General features: G+C 39.0%; 1 protein-coding gene and 1 non-coding gene across 2 annotated transcripts in view; one reads left to right on the top strand and one right to left on the bottom strand.

Annotated features, from left to right (window-relative positions):
- Nucleotides 1-878: 878 nt before the first annotated feature.
- Nucleotides 879-17,257, bottom strand: part of MPP4 (MAGUK p55 scaffold protein 4) — a 38,461-nt gene continuing 22,082 nt past the window's right edge. The window contains exons 13-21 of the mRNA XM_027123975.1: nucleotides 16,088-16,108; nucleotides 13,075-13,089; nucleotides 11,901-11,942; nucleotides 9,770-9,940; nucleotides 7,888-7,968; nucleotides 4,707-4,800; nucleotides 4,206-4,314; nucleotides 3,064-3,198; nucleotides 879-1,353 (exon numbers count right to left, since the gene is read on the bottom strand). Of these exons, the coding sequence (XP_026979776.1) occupies nucleotides 1,162-1,353; nucleotides 3,064-3,198; nucleotides 4,206-4,314; nucleotides 4,707-4,800; nucleotides 7,888-7,968; nucleotides 9,770-9,940; nucleotides 11,901-11,942; nucleotides 13,075-13,089; nucleotides 16,088-16,108 (860 nt within the window). The 3' untranslated portion in view covers nucleotides 879-1,161. The remainder of the gene's footprint in view (nucleotides 1,354-3,063; nucleotides 3,199-4,205; nucleotides 4,315-4,706; nucleotides 4,801-7,887; nucleotides 7,969-9,769; nucleotides 9,941-11,900; nucleotides 11,943-13,074; nucleotides 13,090-16,087; nucleotides 16,109-17,257) is intronic.
- LOC113605520 (U6 spliceosomal RNA) lies at nucleotides 2,265-2,368 on the top strand. Its single transcript, XR_003427260.1, has one exon. It is a non-coding gene; the product is annotated as a U6 spliceosomal RNA (small nuclear RNA).

Raw genomic sequence — 17,257 nt, 5'->3', positions numbered from 1 at the left:
CGCGCGCGCGCGTGTGTTGATACAGGCAGTTCTCAGATTCTCTCCAGTTGCGCGCGCGCGCGTGTGTGTGTGTGTGTGTGTGTGTTGATACAGGTAATTCTCAGATTCTCTCCAGTTGCTTGTGTGTGTGTGTGTGTGTGTATATGTGTGTTTATAGAGGCAATTCTCAGATTCTCTCCAGTTGCTTATCCTCCATCCAAAGAAGCACGGCATAAAATCAATCCGGGGTCACATGAGTGTTAAAAATGACTTAATTTTCTTCGTTTTGTTTGGTCGAGTTTCTTAGAAAAATAACACTTATTCACTTTAAATTTAAAAGCTACAGATGTTTTGAAGCATACACTCTGTTTTATAGTTAAGAAAGAGCAGAGGGATGGCATGGATGTGGAAAAAGTTAGGGAATGATGCAGAAGATGAACAGATACTAGGGCAAGTTTAGCGACTGGAAGTCTCAGACTCTAGGAGGTAAGAAAAACAAGACTTCGTGGAATAACATCCTCATCCCGTGGTTTTCTCAGATGTTGGTCTCTAGCACTAAAATCCATTGCTTTTTCCTAATTTAGGCATAAATGTAGATACTGGCTTTTGGGAAAATTAATGATTGTTGCAGCCCTGATCAAAAGAATACTTTTTCCTTGCAGCCTAATGTGTAAAATGAGAGCAGTGCTGTTTCCGTAAGTTTTGATGTTAGATGTGAAATGTGTATATTAACCCTTCTTTCTTGCAGTTAGTCAACTAGGTACTTTTTGTCAAATCCATGTTTATACAACAGAAGTTTCATAAGGTAAAATACAGTTTCTGAAAATAAATATGACGTATTTTATTTACGAAAGCTCTTTTTGTCTGAATCATACAAAAGCCATGTGAAATCTGTGAAAGGTTCTTTTACTCAGTGACTTAACATTGTTATATTCCTACCAATTGCTGCATATGAGGTAAAGGAACACATTTTTCCCTGAAAGCCAAATAGATAACTCTACATAACCATACGATACAGGTTGTTTTTTCAAATAAGATTAATTAATGAACTGCAGTACTTTTAAAGTTGCACACATTATAATAGGGCAAATACAATAGTGCTGTTTTAGATTGCAGCTGTTTTTCCAGCTCTCTGTAATAGGTGAACATTGTTACAACTCCAGTATTAAGCAGAAGGCCTCCTTAAGATTCAGTATCAGAGGAAACCCATGTTGCTGGTACCCACTGAGGCTCCTCCTGAGCCTTCTGAACTGCAGACAACAACTGGGCACATGCATCTTGCAAGCTGTCATTCACAATCACGTGATCCAAAAACTGGCCAAACTGAGTCTCCATTTTTTGGGCTAAATCCTCCATCTCTTGTAGATCTTCATCCTTTAGGAGAAATCGAAAAATATGCATAGCAAACTTAATGAGACAAATAGAAATAATATGCAGTTTGTAATTGCTGTTACATTTAGTTGTGTAGCTGTTTATAAACACCATTATGTCATATAAATGTCCTCCATTCTAAACCACAAAACTTATGTTTCTATCTTTAGTCTTGCTTAATGTCTTCCAGGTCAGGTTTTCACAAAATTGAGCAACAGTTTGTAGATAGACCAATCCTCTCAACTTCCTATTTGGACTTAAATTATCTTACTCTATTATCTAAACACTTGAAGCTCTCAAACCATATACAACATAAAACCAAAGAAATTTTACCAGTTAAATATAAATAAAACTTAAAACATAAATTTCAAATGAACATTAATCTGATAAGAATGACATTATTTTGCAGATACAAAATGGCCACTTTGCACATGAGGATGGTATGAACTGGTTCTTCGAAATGAGGCATACCTTTATTACTCTTTGCTTCATGATGACTGAATTCACCTATAATATTGTCTATTTCTACTATTGTGAAATGTTTGTTTAGTCAAGGTCATTTGGCCTTCACTTGGCACTAATGCATTAAATCCATTGCTACTATTTTCTTATTTGTCCACAATAATTAAAATAGTACAACTTATTGCTAATGCGATCATAAACACAAACATAAATACAGGCACTGAGATCTTGTGGCAATACTCCTTTATAAGATGACCAGAAGCAATTTTGTTAATTTTTTAGATTGCCATAAAAATGAGAACAGAATTTGAAATGCCCATAAGACTCAGAGAATATATCCACAGACTCCACTGTTTGAAATGCAAACTGGAGAATCAAACTTTCATACGGTAGCCATTGACAAAATAATGAAGATAAAAATAGAGAGATAAAGGATAATACAATGATACCTCATGCTCCCATCAGTAACACATATACTAAAATTGGAATGATGTAGAGATTAGCACGGCCCCTATTCAAGGATGACATGCAAATTCGTGGAGCAGTCCATATGTTTAATTTGAGCTTTGCAAGATGAAAAAGTTCTGGAGATCTGCTTCACAATATAAATAGACTTAACACTACTTAACTGTACACTTAAAATGGTTAAGATGGTAAGTTTTGTGTTTTAAGTTATATGTTTTTTACCACACACACTTACACGCACACACAAACAAGTGGATGTAATATCTTGATCTAGGTGATGGTTACCTGGGTGCATACACATGTAAAAAGTCATTGAGCTGTACACTTAAGATGTATACACCTTGCTGAATGTATGTTATGATTTAAAATATTTAAAGTGTATTTAACGAAAAAAATATATATGTATATCTGGGAAAAAGAATCACAATTAACTAGAGCATTTTAAAGTAAATTCAAATGCTTTTGTAAAATAAGTAATCTATTTAAAATACACACACCCAATTTCTGTGTGACTGCAAATTGTGGCTTGAGGGCCTTTTTTTTAAAAGCTAAACCCCAAAACAGGAGAAAAAAAATGAGTAGCCTTATAGTATTATTAAACTTTATTTTAGTATCTATAAGTGATGTCCAGTAAAAAGGATAAATGAAACAAAAATCATAAATTTTTGTTTCATTAGAAACAAAAATTATATTCCTTAACATAGGGACGCTCTGGAAACAATACAGTAATTTTTTGACTAGGAAAAAAACCCCACAATACACTCATCTATTTCCTCTGTATCTTACCTTGAACTTCATGTCCACAAAGTAGTTTGTAATGATCTTGGCATTTTTCCGAGATTGCTTCATACAACTCATGCTAGATGGCTTTATAAATATGACATAGGGCTTCAGTTCATGGGTTCGAGCCACTTGAATACCCTACACAGAAAAATTAAGTGCACATTTAAGAACAGAAGTCCTAGCAACCAAAATATCTCAGTTGGCAGAGCATGAGATTGAAGATCTAAAAACAGAAGTCCTAATTTCCTAGAATCAACATGAATGTTCTCAAAATTTCTAAGAACAGAAATTAGCAGTTATTTTTAACCAGAGTATATTCTCATGTGCTCCCAAGTCCTCAACTCTAAAAAACATTTTAATAATTAAGAGATGGAGTTCTGGAATCAAAATTAAGATCAAATACTGGTCCTTCCTCTTGCTAGCTATGACATCCTTATTGAAATCTGAGAATAGGATTCTATACATGATCTCATGGGGAAAAGACAAGGACAGACTCTCAAGGCCAATCAGCTCTGTTTCACCCTCACTTCCCTTTCTTCTTGCCATTGTCTCAAACCAGATAAACCTGACATCTTCACACTGACCACCAGTTTGACCACCAAGTGAGAACAAATCTCATGTCCCCTGATTTTCTTTAGCACACAAGATATATTTTTACATGACTACAGAAAATACAAAGAAAATACAGGATTATAAAAATTTGGACTACATGTTGTATGTTTTTTATCTTACCTTAACTCGCTTATTCCTGCTCTATTCCACATATGGTCTCAGGGAGACAGCTATCGATATGAAAACATAGGAATCTCACCTCCTTGTGTAAAGCAACATGTTATTCCCTCCACAGGAAGTTACCTTGATGCCTTTGTGATCAAGGTCAAAGGAAGATTCTTAGTTTTCTTTATGGCTACCTGCTCAGTTCTGTTTTGTTTTGTTTTTTTGTCTGAGAAACTAGATTTTTTTCCTCAGCTAAGACAAGATAATGGCAATTGATCCTTCAAGTAAGATCCTGGTCCTTAGACATGGGAAGTGGTCTTATCCTAACAGAATAAAGTGTCTCAACTACAACCTAAAGCATGTGCATAAAATGGATGACATGCATTCATTACTTTGGGGAGATGGGAAATACACCACCACAGACCCACCTGAGGCTCTAAGTCCATGACACAAATCTTTCCTTCATCAAGGACTGCTTGAACAGCATCCACACTAGTGCCATACAGGTGGCCTTTGTACTCACCATACTCGAGCATCCTGCAAGGGTGGGATAAAGAAAAGAACTGTTGCTTCAGGTAAAATATTATTAGTAATAACATAAAGATAAACTCCAACAGAATAGAATAAAATATGTGGACCCTGATGGCACAAAATGAATTAGTGGATGTTTGACAGGAGAAAACAAATATGTTAGGAGATCTAGGACTTAACTACTTCTTCAAATTCTCTAAAATCTGCAGCTCAGTTCTGCTCCCTCTCCAAACTCAATGATTTGGTGTACTAGTAAATCAATATACATTTCCTTACTCAATTTTCCAGAAGCAAAAAAAAATTACCCCAGGAGTTTTGGACAATGCATAAAAATAGCGGTTCTATTTTGAATGTTAAACAACCAGAGGGGAGAATCAGATTCTGGACGTCTAGCTTACCTGTGACTATACATGAGGCTTTCAAATGTTTCCTTTGACACATAGTGATACTCACGGCCATCCATTTCATAACTCTTTTTGGAACGAGTAGTATCTGACAAAAAAAGGGAATTTTAAAAAAAGATTTTAGAATCTTCAAAATGTTTTACTACCCATATGCATTTGGATAAAGATGTCTGATCAAAATAAATAAATTAATACATAAACGGATAGATAAATTTAATGCTAGAACCAAAAAAGGGAGCCAGACTGGTGATAAGAAAGTAGAAGTTATCATATCAAAATCAGCTAATCATAAGACTTTGTTAAGTGTTCGTGGTATAAACTAGACCAGAGTGCATTATGGATTAAGCCAAGATAAGAAGGCCCTAAGGGAACTCTTGCTGTTACTTCAGAACAGGAAGTAGTGAAGTATATGTGAGCCCTAAGGTGGCTAAGGCCCCCGGGTAGCAAAACCAGCAATATCTTATGTTTAGGTAATGCATTTCCCAAGATCTCATTTCATCCTTCACATTCGTAGCTAGGTAAAAGGTTATTATCCGTAGTTTACTGGTAAGTAACTGAAGATTTTAGAGAGTAACTAACTTGCTCACAGGAATAAAACAAATGAAAAACAAAGTTGAAAACAAGCACCTAGGTGTCCTGACTCCTCCCAGACTAATGTCTCCTATTATGCCAGATTGTCTCAGATTTGAAATGGAGAAAGCTCATGACAGTCTGCAGTTTTGCCCAGATACATTAATATCCAAGTGAGATGGTGATTAGTTTTAGTGATCTCCAGAAAGGAAAGATTGGTGGAGTCTGGATTCAGTCTGATTCTTTGATATCACCACTTTGATCATAGATTCTTCAGCCTAAATAGTACCTGGTGTAGAACATAGGAGTTCATTTAGTACCTAAAAGTGATTCATTGTCTGCTCATCCATTTATTCAACTAACATATACTGAGTGCCTGTGTTCCCGCTATCATGTTAGGTTCTTAGAACACAAAGATGAATAAGAGACGGTTCCAACTCTGTGACCTGTATCTACTGCAAAGTTGCTAGTCCCTTAACCTGTATTACAAAAATTCTCCTTATTCATAAAACAATGTGTATTTGTATTTGATAAAGTTTAAGGATGAAACAGATCAACATCTGATGATATCAACACATGGAAACAACCAAGTAGCAATCTGAAACAGGCCCTAAATGATAAAAGGAGTTCCAGACATTTCAAGAAGCTCAGAAAGCAAAGGTCATCTGGGGGTCATTTTTGTTTTTTCTTTATTCAAGCCTCTCTTTATGTCCTTATAGTTCCTACAGTTATGCCACTTCTCCTATAGCATTTTTGTTTTTGTCTTTTGGCCATGCTGCACAGCATGCGGCATCTTAGTGCCCCAACGAGGGATCGGACCTGTGCCCCCTGAAGTGGAAGCGTGGAGTCTTAACCACTGGACTGCCAGGGAAGTCCCTCTTCTAAAGCTTTGTACTGAAAAAACTTCTAGTTCTCAGGAGATAGTAAATTATGTTAATATAAGCCTAAGATGACCCTTTCTCCTTGGCTTCTGTTGGACTGTATTTTATATGGTAGGTTAAAGTCTGTGAATTGGTGCATAATTCATTTTAAGGCATTCATTTTAAGCTTAAAACTGTTCACTAAATTTAAAAAGCAAAATATGGATGACATATTCCCACTTTGAATGATGGTTATCCAGACAACTAACAATTCTTCTGTGTTCTTTGGGCATTTTATTTTTATCCAGATTATTGAAAATGGTGATTTCTTTATTAGTTTTTGTTTTTGAGGTTAGTGTCCATTCTTACATATGTAAACTGCACTTGGAAGGCACAACCAATGGAATGTGATCATAAAACAACTTTGTTTTCCCTGGCCCTGGTTGAAACTCCCGTGACTCTCCTGATGGCTCTTTGGTTTTAAAAAAAAGTTCATTACCATTCATGCCAAAAACTCAGCCTCAATTTAATAATTAAAATTCTGTTCCCATGTAATAATCGAAATTATGAACTTCATTTATATTTTAGGCTTCTTCTCCCCACAACGGGCTCAGACTGGCCTCACCCAGGGAAGCCTGCCATCAGAGAAGTCAGAAGTCAGGAAAGTGAGTTTGATTCAGTTCTTCTCTTCCCTTTCATTGCATTTCTACTTCTCCTCCCCCAATTTTATAACTCTGCAAGGCTAGAGGGCAGAGAGAGAGAGGAGAGGTGAGCAGCACAGGAAAATTCTTACTTTAATTGATGCTGATGCTGGTTGCTCTTGGCTCCTTTTAGACCTGGCAGATGTTTAAATCTGGCTCTTTATCTCCTAGAGGATGTAGTGGCTTATTTTGCAGAGGCTACCACCACCACCAGCGCTGCTGCATATCCCAAATCCATCTCTATTCCACCTAGCCATCTGTGATTTCTTCCACACCCTCGGGTATCTGGGGGTTCAGTTTTGGCCTCCTTTTACAGAGGCTTCCTCTTGGGCAAGAACCAAGACAACCCCAGGCTGACTTTCTTCCACGTCATCCACCCAGATCTGGTCCTTGGGAAAAATCACAACTCTTTTGCTGTGACAGACTCTAAAAGGGCAGCTACCTCCCAAAATATAGCCTTTGGCCACTTCCTCTAAGCTCTCATCCTTTAGATTTTTCAGATATAATTCTGACATCAGTCTTCTGTGTCTCCCAAACAGCAGGGAACACATATTAAGCTCTTTAAGTGGTTTTCCTAACTTCTTCTCTCTTGCCTTGAGGTGAAGGGGAAGCACCCACACCCACATGCTCCTCCAGCTTGGATGGTATAATACTTATAGTTTATATAAAATTATATGTGCATGTATTAAAATTTTAAATATGATAAAGCATTTAAAAAGCCAAGCATACCGCCAGAAAGATAGTAAGTACTGAATGAATGTTATCCATTACTGCTAAATATTTAGTTTTCCTGAAAGGTTATCTATATGATTGCTAAAAAATGAAAAGAAGAGTCACCTTTTAAAAGCCTAGCTAGGCTACACACTAGTAAATTAATTTCCTCTATTAAAATAAATATAGTTAGAAATATTGAGGACTATCTCTTGTGTCTTATATTCTTACAACAAAGATGGTATAACATAGTTAAGTGAGATGAGTACATCTGCAGAGGCAAAGAAAGTTCTACCAAAACATGAACCCCTATGAAAGAAAAAGTAAACGTACGTGGCACAGCACTTTGAAAACGGTTCGGATCAAGTTCAATGAGTTGTCTCCTCAGTTCATTTACTCCAACACCAGAAGGTCCTAAACACAAAACACCACATATGGAAATTATTAGAGGTGGATAAGTAGAGTTACATGATGAAATCATCACTTCAGTCTTCCTGTTGAAGACACTTGAGAGCACATGGTATTGGGGAAATAACATAGTTTCCATTCTCATGAATTGAAATAAACTCTTCCCAGAAAACTCTTGGGAATTTTCTTGGTGACCCATGGAGTAACCCACACTTCTCCAACATTCAGAAATGAGGTAGGGAATTGCAGGAACCTGTCACCCCAGCAAACTTCGTCTAATGTTGGATATTCAGAATTCTCTGGCCTCGAGTCAGATCATTTGAGACAAGCTGCCTTTTCTCTTCCCATGAAGTTCCTATCACATCACAACCAGCTTCCACAATTACAGAATTCGGGGACACATCTCCTGACAGATGGTGGAGTCAGCAGCCCCATGTGCAACTGGAGAAAGGGCTGGCTTCATGAGCAGAGAACTGTGTGGTCCACAAGCCCATGCTTAGGCTACTGCGCTTGGCTTAATGCTCTTCTGCTCCCACATTGAAATTCTTACTCATTTTTGAATAAGGGGCTTTTGCATTTTTATTTTGCCCAGCATCCTAAAAATTCTGTAGCTGGTCCTGGCTGTAAGGTATGTTGTTCTGCTCCAAAGGGGCCTGCCTTGATCACAACTGGAATACACAGAGAAGATGGCAGTAAGAGGTAAGTTCCTACTGCTGCAGTAACCAGCTTTGCAGAGATCTTCGTCACAAAGTAGATCATCTCAGGGCTTCCCTGGTGGCGCAGTGGTTAAGAATCCGCCTGCCAATGCAGGGGACACAGGTTCAAGCCTTGGTCCAGGGAGCTCCCACATGCTGTAGAGCAACTAAGCCCGTGCGTCACAACTACTGAGCCTGTGCTCTAGAGCCCCGAAGCCACAACTACTGAGCCCACGTGCCACAGCTACTGAAGCCCACGCACCTAGAGCCCATGCTCCGCAACAAGAGAAGCCACTGCAATGAGAAGCCCGTGCACCGTAGGGAAGAGTAGCTCCAGCTCGCTGCAACTAGAGAAAGACAGAGTGCAGCAGCGAAGACCCAACACAGCCAAAAATACATAAAGTAAATTTTTTGAAAAAGTAGATCATCCCAGCACTATTTGCCCTGTTCTTCAGCACCAAAGATACAGTCCAGAAGACTTTTAGGCATTTCTAAAGGAGATGGTTACAAATTTCTTAAGGGAATGAATCTTAAGCATTTTTATTTCTAATATAGACTAATGATCCAGTCTGGGGGGAAACATTCATCTATGCTTATAGAACAAACTCTAAACCAGATACTAAAAAAAAATCTCGCTTATAACCTAATCATACTACATCTTCTTATTACACAGGTTCATATACACCATGGCATACTGCATTCAACTGTAGACAATTAAAGCATGATCCATAACGTTTTATTTATAAACACACATAAAAAACAAGCTTTATTTATTTAATTTTTTTGCAGTACGTGGGCCTCTCACTGTTGTGGCCTCTCCCGTTTTGGAGCACAGGCTCCACACACGCAGGCTCAGCGGCCATGGCTCACGGGCCCAGCCGTTCCGCGGCATGTGGGATCCTCCCGGACCGGGGCATGAACCCGCGTCCCCCGCATCGGCAGGAGGACTCTCAACCACTGCGCCACCAGGGAAGCCCAGGCTTTTTTTTTTTTTAAGGTGTTTATATGCAGGTCCATAAAGACTCTTACTTTTACCACTACTCCCAATGCAAGACTACTGAATCCAGGAGAGCCTCGCCATGGATGAGGAGACACTGCCTTCGGGGACATACCCACAAGCACGATGAGGCGGTGCTTGTCTGCAGGGCGTCGCTGGTACCGCACCACCTCCTCGTACGGGGCGCCCGCTGCACCGGAGCAGGTGCTGGCGCCGCATACCTTGGCTCGCAGCTGGCTGAGGTGGGACCATCGGCGGCAGAGGCGCATGCTGCGACGGAAACCGGCTGCGAGGGAAGAAATGCACAGGACGTGAGACCCAGGGCAGAAGAGGTCGCTTCCTGTCTCACACCGGAAGGAGCATGCGGTGATTGTGATCCGGAAGAGTTAATTAACACACATCTGTCTGAAGGTAGAAGATAGGAAGCCATACAAAGGAAAACAGCAAAATGCCCCTATGTGACCTCTAAGTTGCGTCCAGCGCCTGCTATGTGCCGGGCATTGGTGCTGGGGATACAGTGGTCAACTAAACCAAGCCCATTTCCTCATGGAATTTACATTTTATGCAGGAGGAGAGAGAAAAATAAACTGCAACAAAAATAAGTGCTTAGAAGAAGGGTAAGTGGATAGTGACCGGGATGCTTTTTCAGGTTGGAAGTTCATTTAAGCGTCTCTGAAAAGTCAACATTGAGCAGGGCTCTGAATGATGTAACGGAGCCAGGTGAGGAGGCGTCTGTGGGGAAGAGCAGTCCAGGCTGAGGAAACAGCATTGCAAAGGTGCAGAGAAAGGATCTTGCTTGGAGTGCTTGAGGAAGGTAAGGAGGCCTGTGTACTGAGGGGCAGTGAGCAGTAGGGAGAGTGGTAGGAAATGGGGTTGGAAAGGAAGCCAGGAGGCCACACAGAGACTTGGTCAAGTGTTGGATTGTGGTCAAAGTGGGATGGGAAGTCACTGGACGGTGGAGGGTTGGGTGTGCCATGATTTGATTTATGTTTCAGGTGGATACACTTAGACACAGGCAGGTTAGGTGGTTGCCCACCACTGTGTGCTCAGTAGCAGAGTTGGACATCTTAGTGGTGATTTCCAAACTCCTAGAATCCCACATAATCTGCCTACTGAATCACAGGGCTTTCTGGTATTTCAGAGCCATTCCCAGGTCCTGTCAGAAGATGGAGCTAGGGACTATATGTGAATATATAAATACGCACACATTTACATTGCTTGTATCTATATGTGTTGAACACCATGAGTTCACACCAATGCCTACAATGCCAATTCGACACTACAGTTTTCATTCTAGCCTTCCTCCATTCCATATGGGTAACTCCTTTCTCTAAGAGTGGGAAATCTAGCTCTTATTCGCCTCAATACATTTACTTATTGTATCAATTAACAGCACCTGGGCAGGATGGGGGACGCATAGTATCCAGCAGCCTGGCAGGAAGTGCCAAGCCCAAACTAGGTAAGGGGGGCATAGTTATAGAGGCTGTGAGGTGTCAGGACCCAAGTGGTGGCAGCTGCCCCACTCACTTTGGCTCCAACGACCTGCTCCAGGCTGCCATCACCCCTGCAGTGATGCCTTCCCCACGCTGCTCAAGCTCTGATGCCCCACTCTAGACTGCTGCTTCTCCACATTTGTGTAGATGCCTACCCTACTCAACCTGCCTAATGGCTTTTGGGCTGAATTATTCTGGAAGGGATGCAGAAAAATGGCCCCATTTTTTTTAAAGCTCCCCAGTGATTCCAATGTGCATCCAGACCTGGGGACCAACATTCTGCTTTACAGACCCTGCAGCCCTGCTGTTTTCCCACTGTCTCACATAAGGAGGAAGCCCAGCATGGTTTTAAATGAATGGTGAAGGTGCCTGGTCTTTCAGAAAGCTCTGCTCAGCTCATGGAAACATGAACATAAAAAATAAGTGTAGTGGTCAGAGAACTGGTCTCTTTAGAGTAAGGTGAATACATTATGGAACAGACTGGAAGAAAACAAAAGACTTGTGTTTGATGAATAATTAGGAGATATCCAATATAAACCAGATGAATTACAATAAATGATCAACACATCAGAATACTGATTATTTTTTTAAATAGGAATAGAAACCAGAACAAGGAACAAGTTTGAGAACATCCATCAGCAATAGAAGCTTTCAGAAGAGTCGGGCTCATTCATAATTCATATAATAAGTTATATTCATATGAATATAACTTAGCAAGTGACAAAGACCCACCTTCTATTAATCATTACCTACCAATATAGAACTTCTGGCCATAGCCAACGAATTCCTCCTTGTCTGTAACACAGCAAATGGCAGGAACCGAATATGGCAGAGGAGAACGAGAACTTTACTTAGAATGGATGCATGAAATTATCTTCAAATCTTCAAGAGACACTATTTCAGTAGATGGCAGCACAGCTGACTTTATCCTTGAGTGCCTTATTAAAAAATGTCCTAAGCACTTTCCATCCTATCACATGCACCAAACTATATAGAGACACTATCCAGAAATTTAGCAATACACTGAATGTATTCTGTCTAGTATGGTTGGAACAAAAAACTATCATAGTCTTCTTTAAAGTTATAAGAAAGATATTGAGTCATAGTAAAAACATAAATTTGGGTATGCATTTTTAAATGTACCCAAAGAAAACATATTTTCAAAAAAGGAAACATATAAACTGGTCTTGGCTTTAACTCATAGATATGGTGTTCTGTAGGTCCTATAATTAATCTCTTTGTTAGAAATGGGTTTTTATTCTTTTCCCTTATGAGGTGGTTCATTCTGTATGAAATTAGTATTTGTTTTATGGCTGCAAATTGTTTCTGACTGTCCAGGACTCTGAGAGACAAAAGTTAGGAAAACTGTGCCCAGCAGTAACATCTAGAGCTTGTTTAAACTTCTGTCTCTGCTTCCACTGGGGTCTCAGAAAAATTGTCCAAAACTCTGGGAAAAAATATTATAAAAATACATTTTCAAATTACTTTTTACTAACATGTATTCTTTTTCACTTACACAACTCTGTTCTTATCATCAAAATAATATAGAAAGAGCATTTGTTCATAGAATGAACGGACATACACCTTTCTTCCTTAAGATTTGTGTTTAAACACCCATTTTAAAATATAAAGAAAACACACCAATATCAATTCCATCTTCTGGTAAGTAAGCATATTTTTCTAACTGAGAATTGGAAATAAGTTTAAAAGGAAATGTTTACTTAGGGATACAGTGATAAAGTTTAATTACTTTCATTGTTCATTTAAAAATATTCTCTATGACATTGTATATCTCATCACTGATTTCACCCTTAAAATATCATATCTTATCTTAAAATATATTCAGTCAAGTATTCATGTTGAGGCACTGAAAGATCTCAAACAGAGCTCTATTTGGCTTATCAAGGACATAAAAATGAGTAGTCACCTTCTGAAAGTTCCTCTGGAGATTTGGATAAGTGAAGAAACAGACATGAAAAAGTTAAGCCTTTGAGAAGATCAAGTTGGCAAAATAAAGACAAATAACAATGAAGACAAATGACACAAGTGAGGCATTCATGTCACCCTTAGAGAAAGTTGTAACCTGGGCAAGACCTGCCAAGGCAAATGAACAACACACAACTGGAAACTCAGAGACTCGTTGGACCTGCCTCTGCTGCCCAGCAGACAGTAACTTTTCCTGCAAGTTGCTTATCTAGACTCTCCTTGAAGGCTTTCTATCCATGCAGACTCCTCTCTACTTGGTTGGCAAAGAATGGGGCTTGAAAGAGAAATTTTCAAGGCAACCGATTTGAGCCTCTTCTTCCCTTCTCTCCCAGAGGCCATCTAGCTGCAACCCTGTAAAGGTGAGGAAGTGGTGGAAGGGCCACTGGGGAAGCTCTGCAACGAGTGTCCTCATTCCTTACCTGTCCGGGTCCAGTCACACATTTCCATCTCCAGCTGGTCCTTTGAAGACAGGTGCAACTGAACACAGAGTGTACTGTTTTCTTTGTTTTCTAGATATCTCGAAACATCCATCACCCCTGTTTTTGTTTGTTTGGTTTTTGTTGGGGGGTGTATGTTTTTATCTGTTTTTTAAAATGGCATTCCTAATTAGACTATACCATCCAGAAAGATCCAAAGAGGTCACATGATACTTCATTCAGAGAAGAGTTGGGACCAAAACTGAAGAAACTTAACTGCCCATTAAATGCTCTAAGTAACAGAATTAAGCATCATGAATGACTGTCGTTATTTATTTAGAAAAAATGCCAGCTGGGTGCCAGTTGTTCCTTAACTGAGCTCCCAAGTGAGCTGGATTCAGAATAATGTACTTGAGAGTTCTCACTCTTTCAACAAAGAGGAGCCCAGAAGGAGTGCTTTGCAGTAACTAAAGGCAGCTGCACACTTTCCTCTGCAGTGCTGTTATTAGAGAACTAGCTGCTGATTGACCCTATTACTTCTTCATTAAAATGCTGGCTAACACTCATGCACTTACATTCTAAGCACTTTACTTATATAAATTATTTTTCCCACTTTAGACGTGGGCACCTGAAGGGCAGAGAGGTTACGTGACAGATGACCCCTGGCTAGTTGGACCAGGATTCATGCTTGGAGAATCCAGCTCCAGTCCATGGCATTGACCACTGCAACATTGTCTCTCCTTTCACAGCCATCACAATACCTCTAAGCCTCAACCACAACTTTGGCAGGTAGAGTGTCTCCCAACAAAATGATGCGTTGAACAGAGCAAAGAAGGATGACTATAGTCCAGAGGAATTAAAAATTAAACCAATCCCAAACACTGAACCAAGTGTAGATCATTAAATTACCCCAACAGGAAATTCCTTGGCAGTCCAGTGGTTAGGACTTGACGCTTTCACTGCCGTGGCTCGGGTTCAGTCCCTGGTCCGGGGACTAAGAAACTTAGATCCCACAAGCTGGGCAGCAGAGTGGGGGCGGGGGGGAAGGTTACCCCTAACAAGCCAACTATCTAATTGAAAATAGGAAATTTAGAAGCAACATAAATGGTACATAAATAATTTAGGTGAGTAGTTCCCAACTCCATGTGTCTCAATACATTTTTTTTAAGATTTTTTTTATGTGGACCATTTTTAAACTCTTTATTGAATTTGTTACAATATTGCTTCTGTTTCATGTTTTTGATTATTTGGCGGTGAGGCATGTGGGACCTTAGCTCCCCAACCAGGAATTGAACCCACACCCCCTGCACTGGAAGGCGAAGTCTTAACCACTGGACCGCTAGGGATGTCCCAATGCTATCTTCCATTATAACTAATATTTATAACAATCTCTCTAAGCTTAAAAAATGAAATTCATAGATATATTCTAACACATCATTTTAAAACAGCAACGTAATGCTCTAACTGTAATGTAAAGGAAAATTAAAAGGAAGTAATTTATGTTTTAAAAGTACGTGTTTCAAAAAGTATATATTTCAAAATATAAATCTTTGGGCATGGCTTCTCTAGAAGACATAAACTATTAGATGCTTATACCTACTTATACTGAAGAAGCATGGATTTAAAGGAAGTGAGAAGATCAGAAAATAGTCCTTATATGAAGTATAGAAAAATAGAAGAGCAAAGTAACGAGTGGAGACTAGAACAAAGAGTGTTCTGATAACAGACCAGATTTATTGGCATATATGGGAAAGAGGGAAATTGCCTTAACTGAGGTAGGTGTAATATGCCAAAGCACTGATGAAATGGAGAAAATGAGGAAACATCATACACTTGGAAGCAAGTTAGTAATGTTAACATGCTCCGAAAGGCTGCCAGTTTTTCAAAATACTCCATGGGACTTACTTTGTTACTAATAACGTCAACATTATGTTGAGGAACAGACACTTGATTATACCATGTGTCATCAATAATGGCAATAACATATTAAAGAAAAAGAAAATAATTGGTTTGGTATAGATACCTCACTTTCCAGTTGATTTAATATCAGTATGGATTAGAATGTGTGGAATAAATTATTCAGTAATTTCAAGGCAATGTCTTTATTCTGTTTAAATGTCTCTCTCCATAATGACTGTCTTCTAAACCAGTGAGCTTTTCATGTTACATCTTGTGAAAACTTACATCACTGTTGTGTACTAAAGAACTACTTACTCAGATTCCTAATGAGTTTTGTCTAGCAGGACATTCAGGACATCATGCAGGATGGTCTCACACACAGCAGGTCATCTAGCATCCCTGACTCCCACCAGCTAAAGGCCAGTAGTGTCCCCAATCAATGTGACAACCCAAAAATGCCCCCATAGGGTTCCAAAATGTCCCTAATGAGAAGCACTGCATATGGTGAAGTTTACAATATCTCATGACTATACTGTTGATGTCTTTAAGCAATTATTGTGTCGTTAAAAGTGTTTAAGTTATACCAACATTTGGAATATACATTTAAAAATCAGTATAAAATATTCATGTTTTATTTACCAGATTCAAATGTTTCTTCATCTATGGTTTTCCACGGAGGCAAAAAACCAAAAGTATAGTTACATTACTATCCATACTGAGTCTATAGTCCAACAGTCTAGTTCCCTGACCCTACGATTCTGCACACACACCACTTTTAAAATGGTTTTCCTAAGTCAAGGCCAACTCAGTGGTGTGTCTGTGGCATATAAAGCCTTAAATGAGTATATATAAGCAGTGGGGCTGTGACGACAAGAAGGGGTACAGCAGGAGCTTAAAATAAATAAATAAAATCATAAAATAGAAAAGAATAAATAAAATTAAATTAAAAAGAAGCTCAGAGGGAAGGAAAAGGTGGAATGTCATGGTAAACACCAATAGATGGTTGGATTCTATACAGCTTTGCTGCTAGAGGTTTGCTTGAAGCTTTGGGGGGTCCATAAGCAAGGGGAGTGTGGCTAGAAGAAGGAGCATATGAATGGCCTGGTTGGGTTAGGGTTGTTTAGGTGACTGAGAAATACCTGAGATAAACCAAGTCCCTCATCAGTTAAAACGATTCTCGTTAGTATTTTAGAGAGACATTAAGCATAAAAAAACTAGAATTTATACGGAGAGCAATTAGAAATATATAGCAATGTTACCAACACACACATCCTTACATCAGGCAATGCTGCATCTAAGGTATACACACATTTGTGAAACGATATACTTAGCATTGTTTATAATAGAAAAGATTGGACATAATTCAAATGTCTACCAATAAGTGATTATATAAATGCACAATAACTTATTTAACCAATAAACCGTTTAAAATATATGAGGAGGCTCTTTATGTACTACGATGGAATCATCTCCAGGATGTGTATTATTAAGTAAAAAAGCCAGGAACGGAACAGTGTATATAGCATACCATCAAAGAGTACATGCACTTGTGTTTTAAAAAGAAGTGAGAATGAGGGTGTGGGAGAGGAGAAAAAAATATACATCGTTGCACAGAATATGTCTGGAGGGATGCCCAAGAAACTGAGAGCATTTACTGCCTCAAGAAAGAAAACTGAGTAGGGGAACAGGAAGAGAGGGAATTTTGCTGAATATACTTTTGTAGTTTTTGAATTTTAAATATGTGAATGTGTTACCTAATAAAAAATTTTAATTAAAATTACAGAAGGGAAATGAATAGTACTGCAAGTT

This window comes from Aethalodelphis obliquidens, unplaced genomic scaffold, assembly GCF_003676395.1.
Source record: "Aethalodelphis obliquidens isolate GAN/ISIS:26980383/991018 unplaced genomic scaffold, ASM367639v1 scaffold2, whole genome shotgun sequence".
NCBI lineage: Eukaryota > Metazoa > Chordata > Mammalia > Artiodactyla > Delphinidae > Aethalodelphis > Aethalodelphis obliquidens.
The sequence above is the reverse complement of the archived record's forward strand: the minus strand, read 5'-3'. Positions and strand labels throughout refer to the sequence as shown.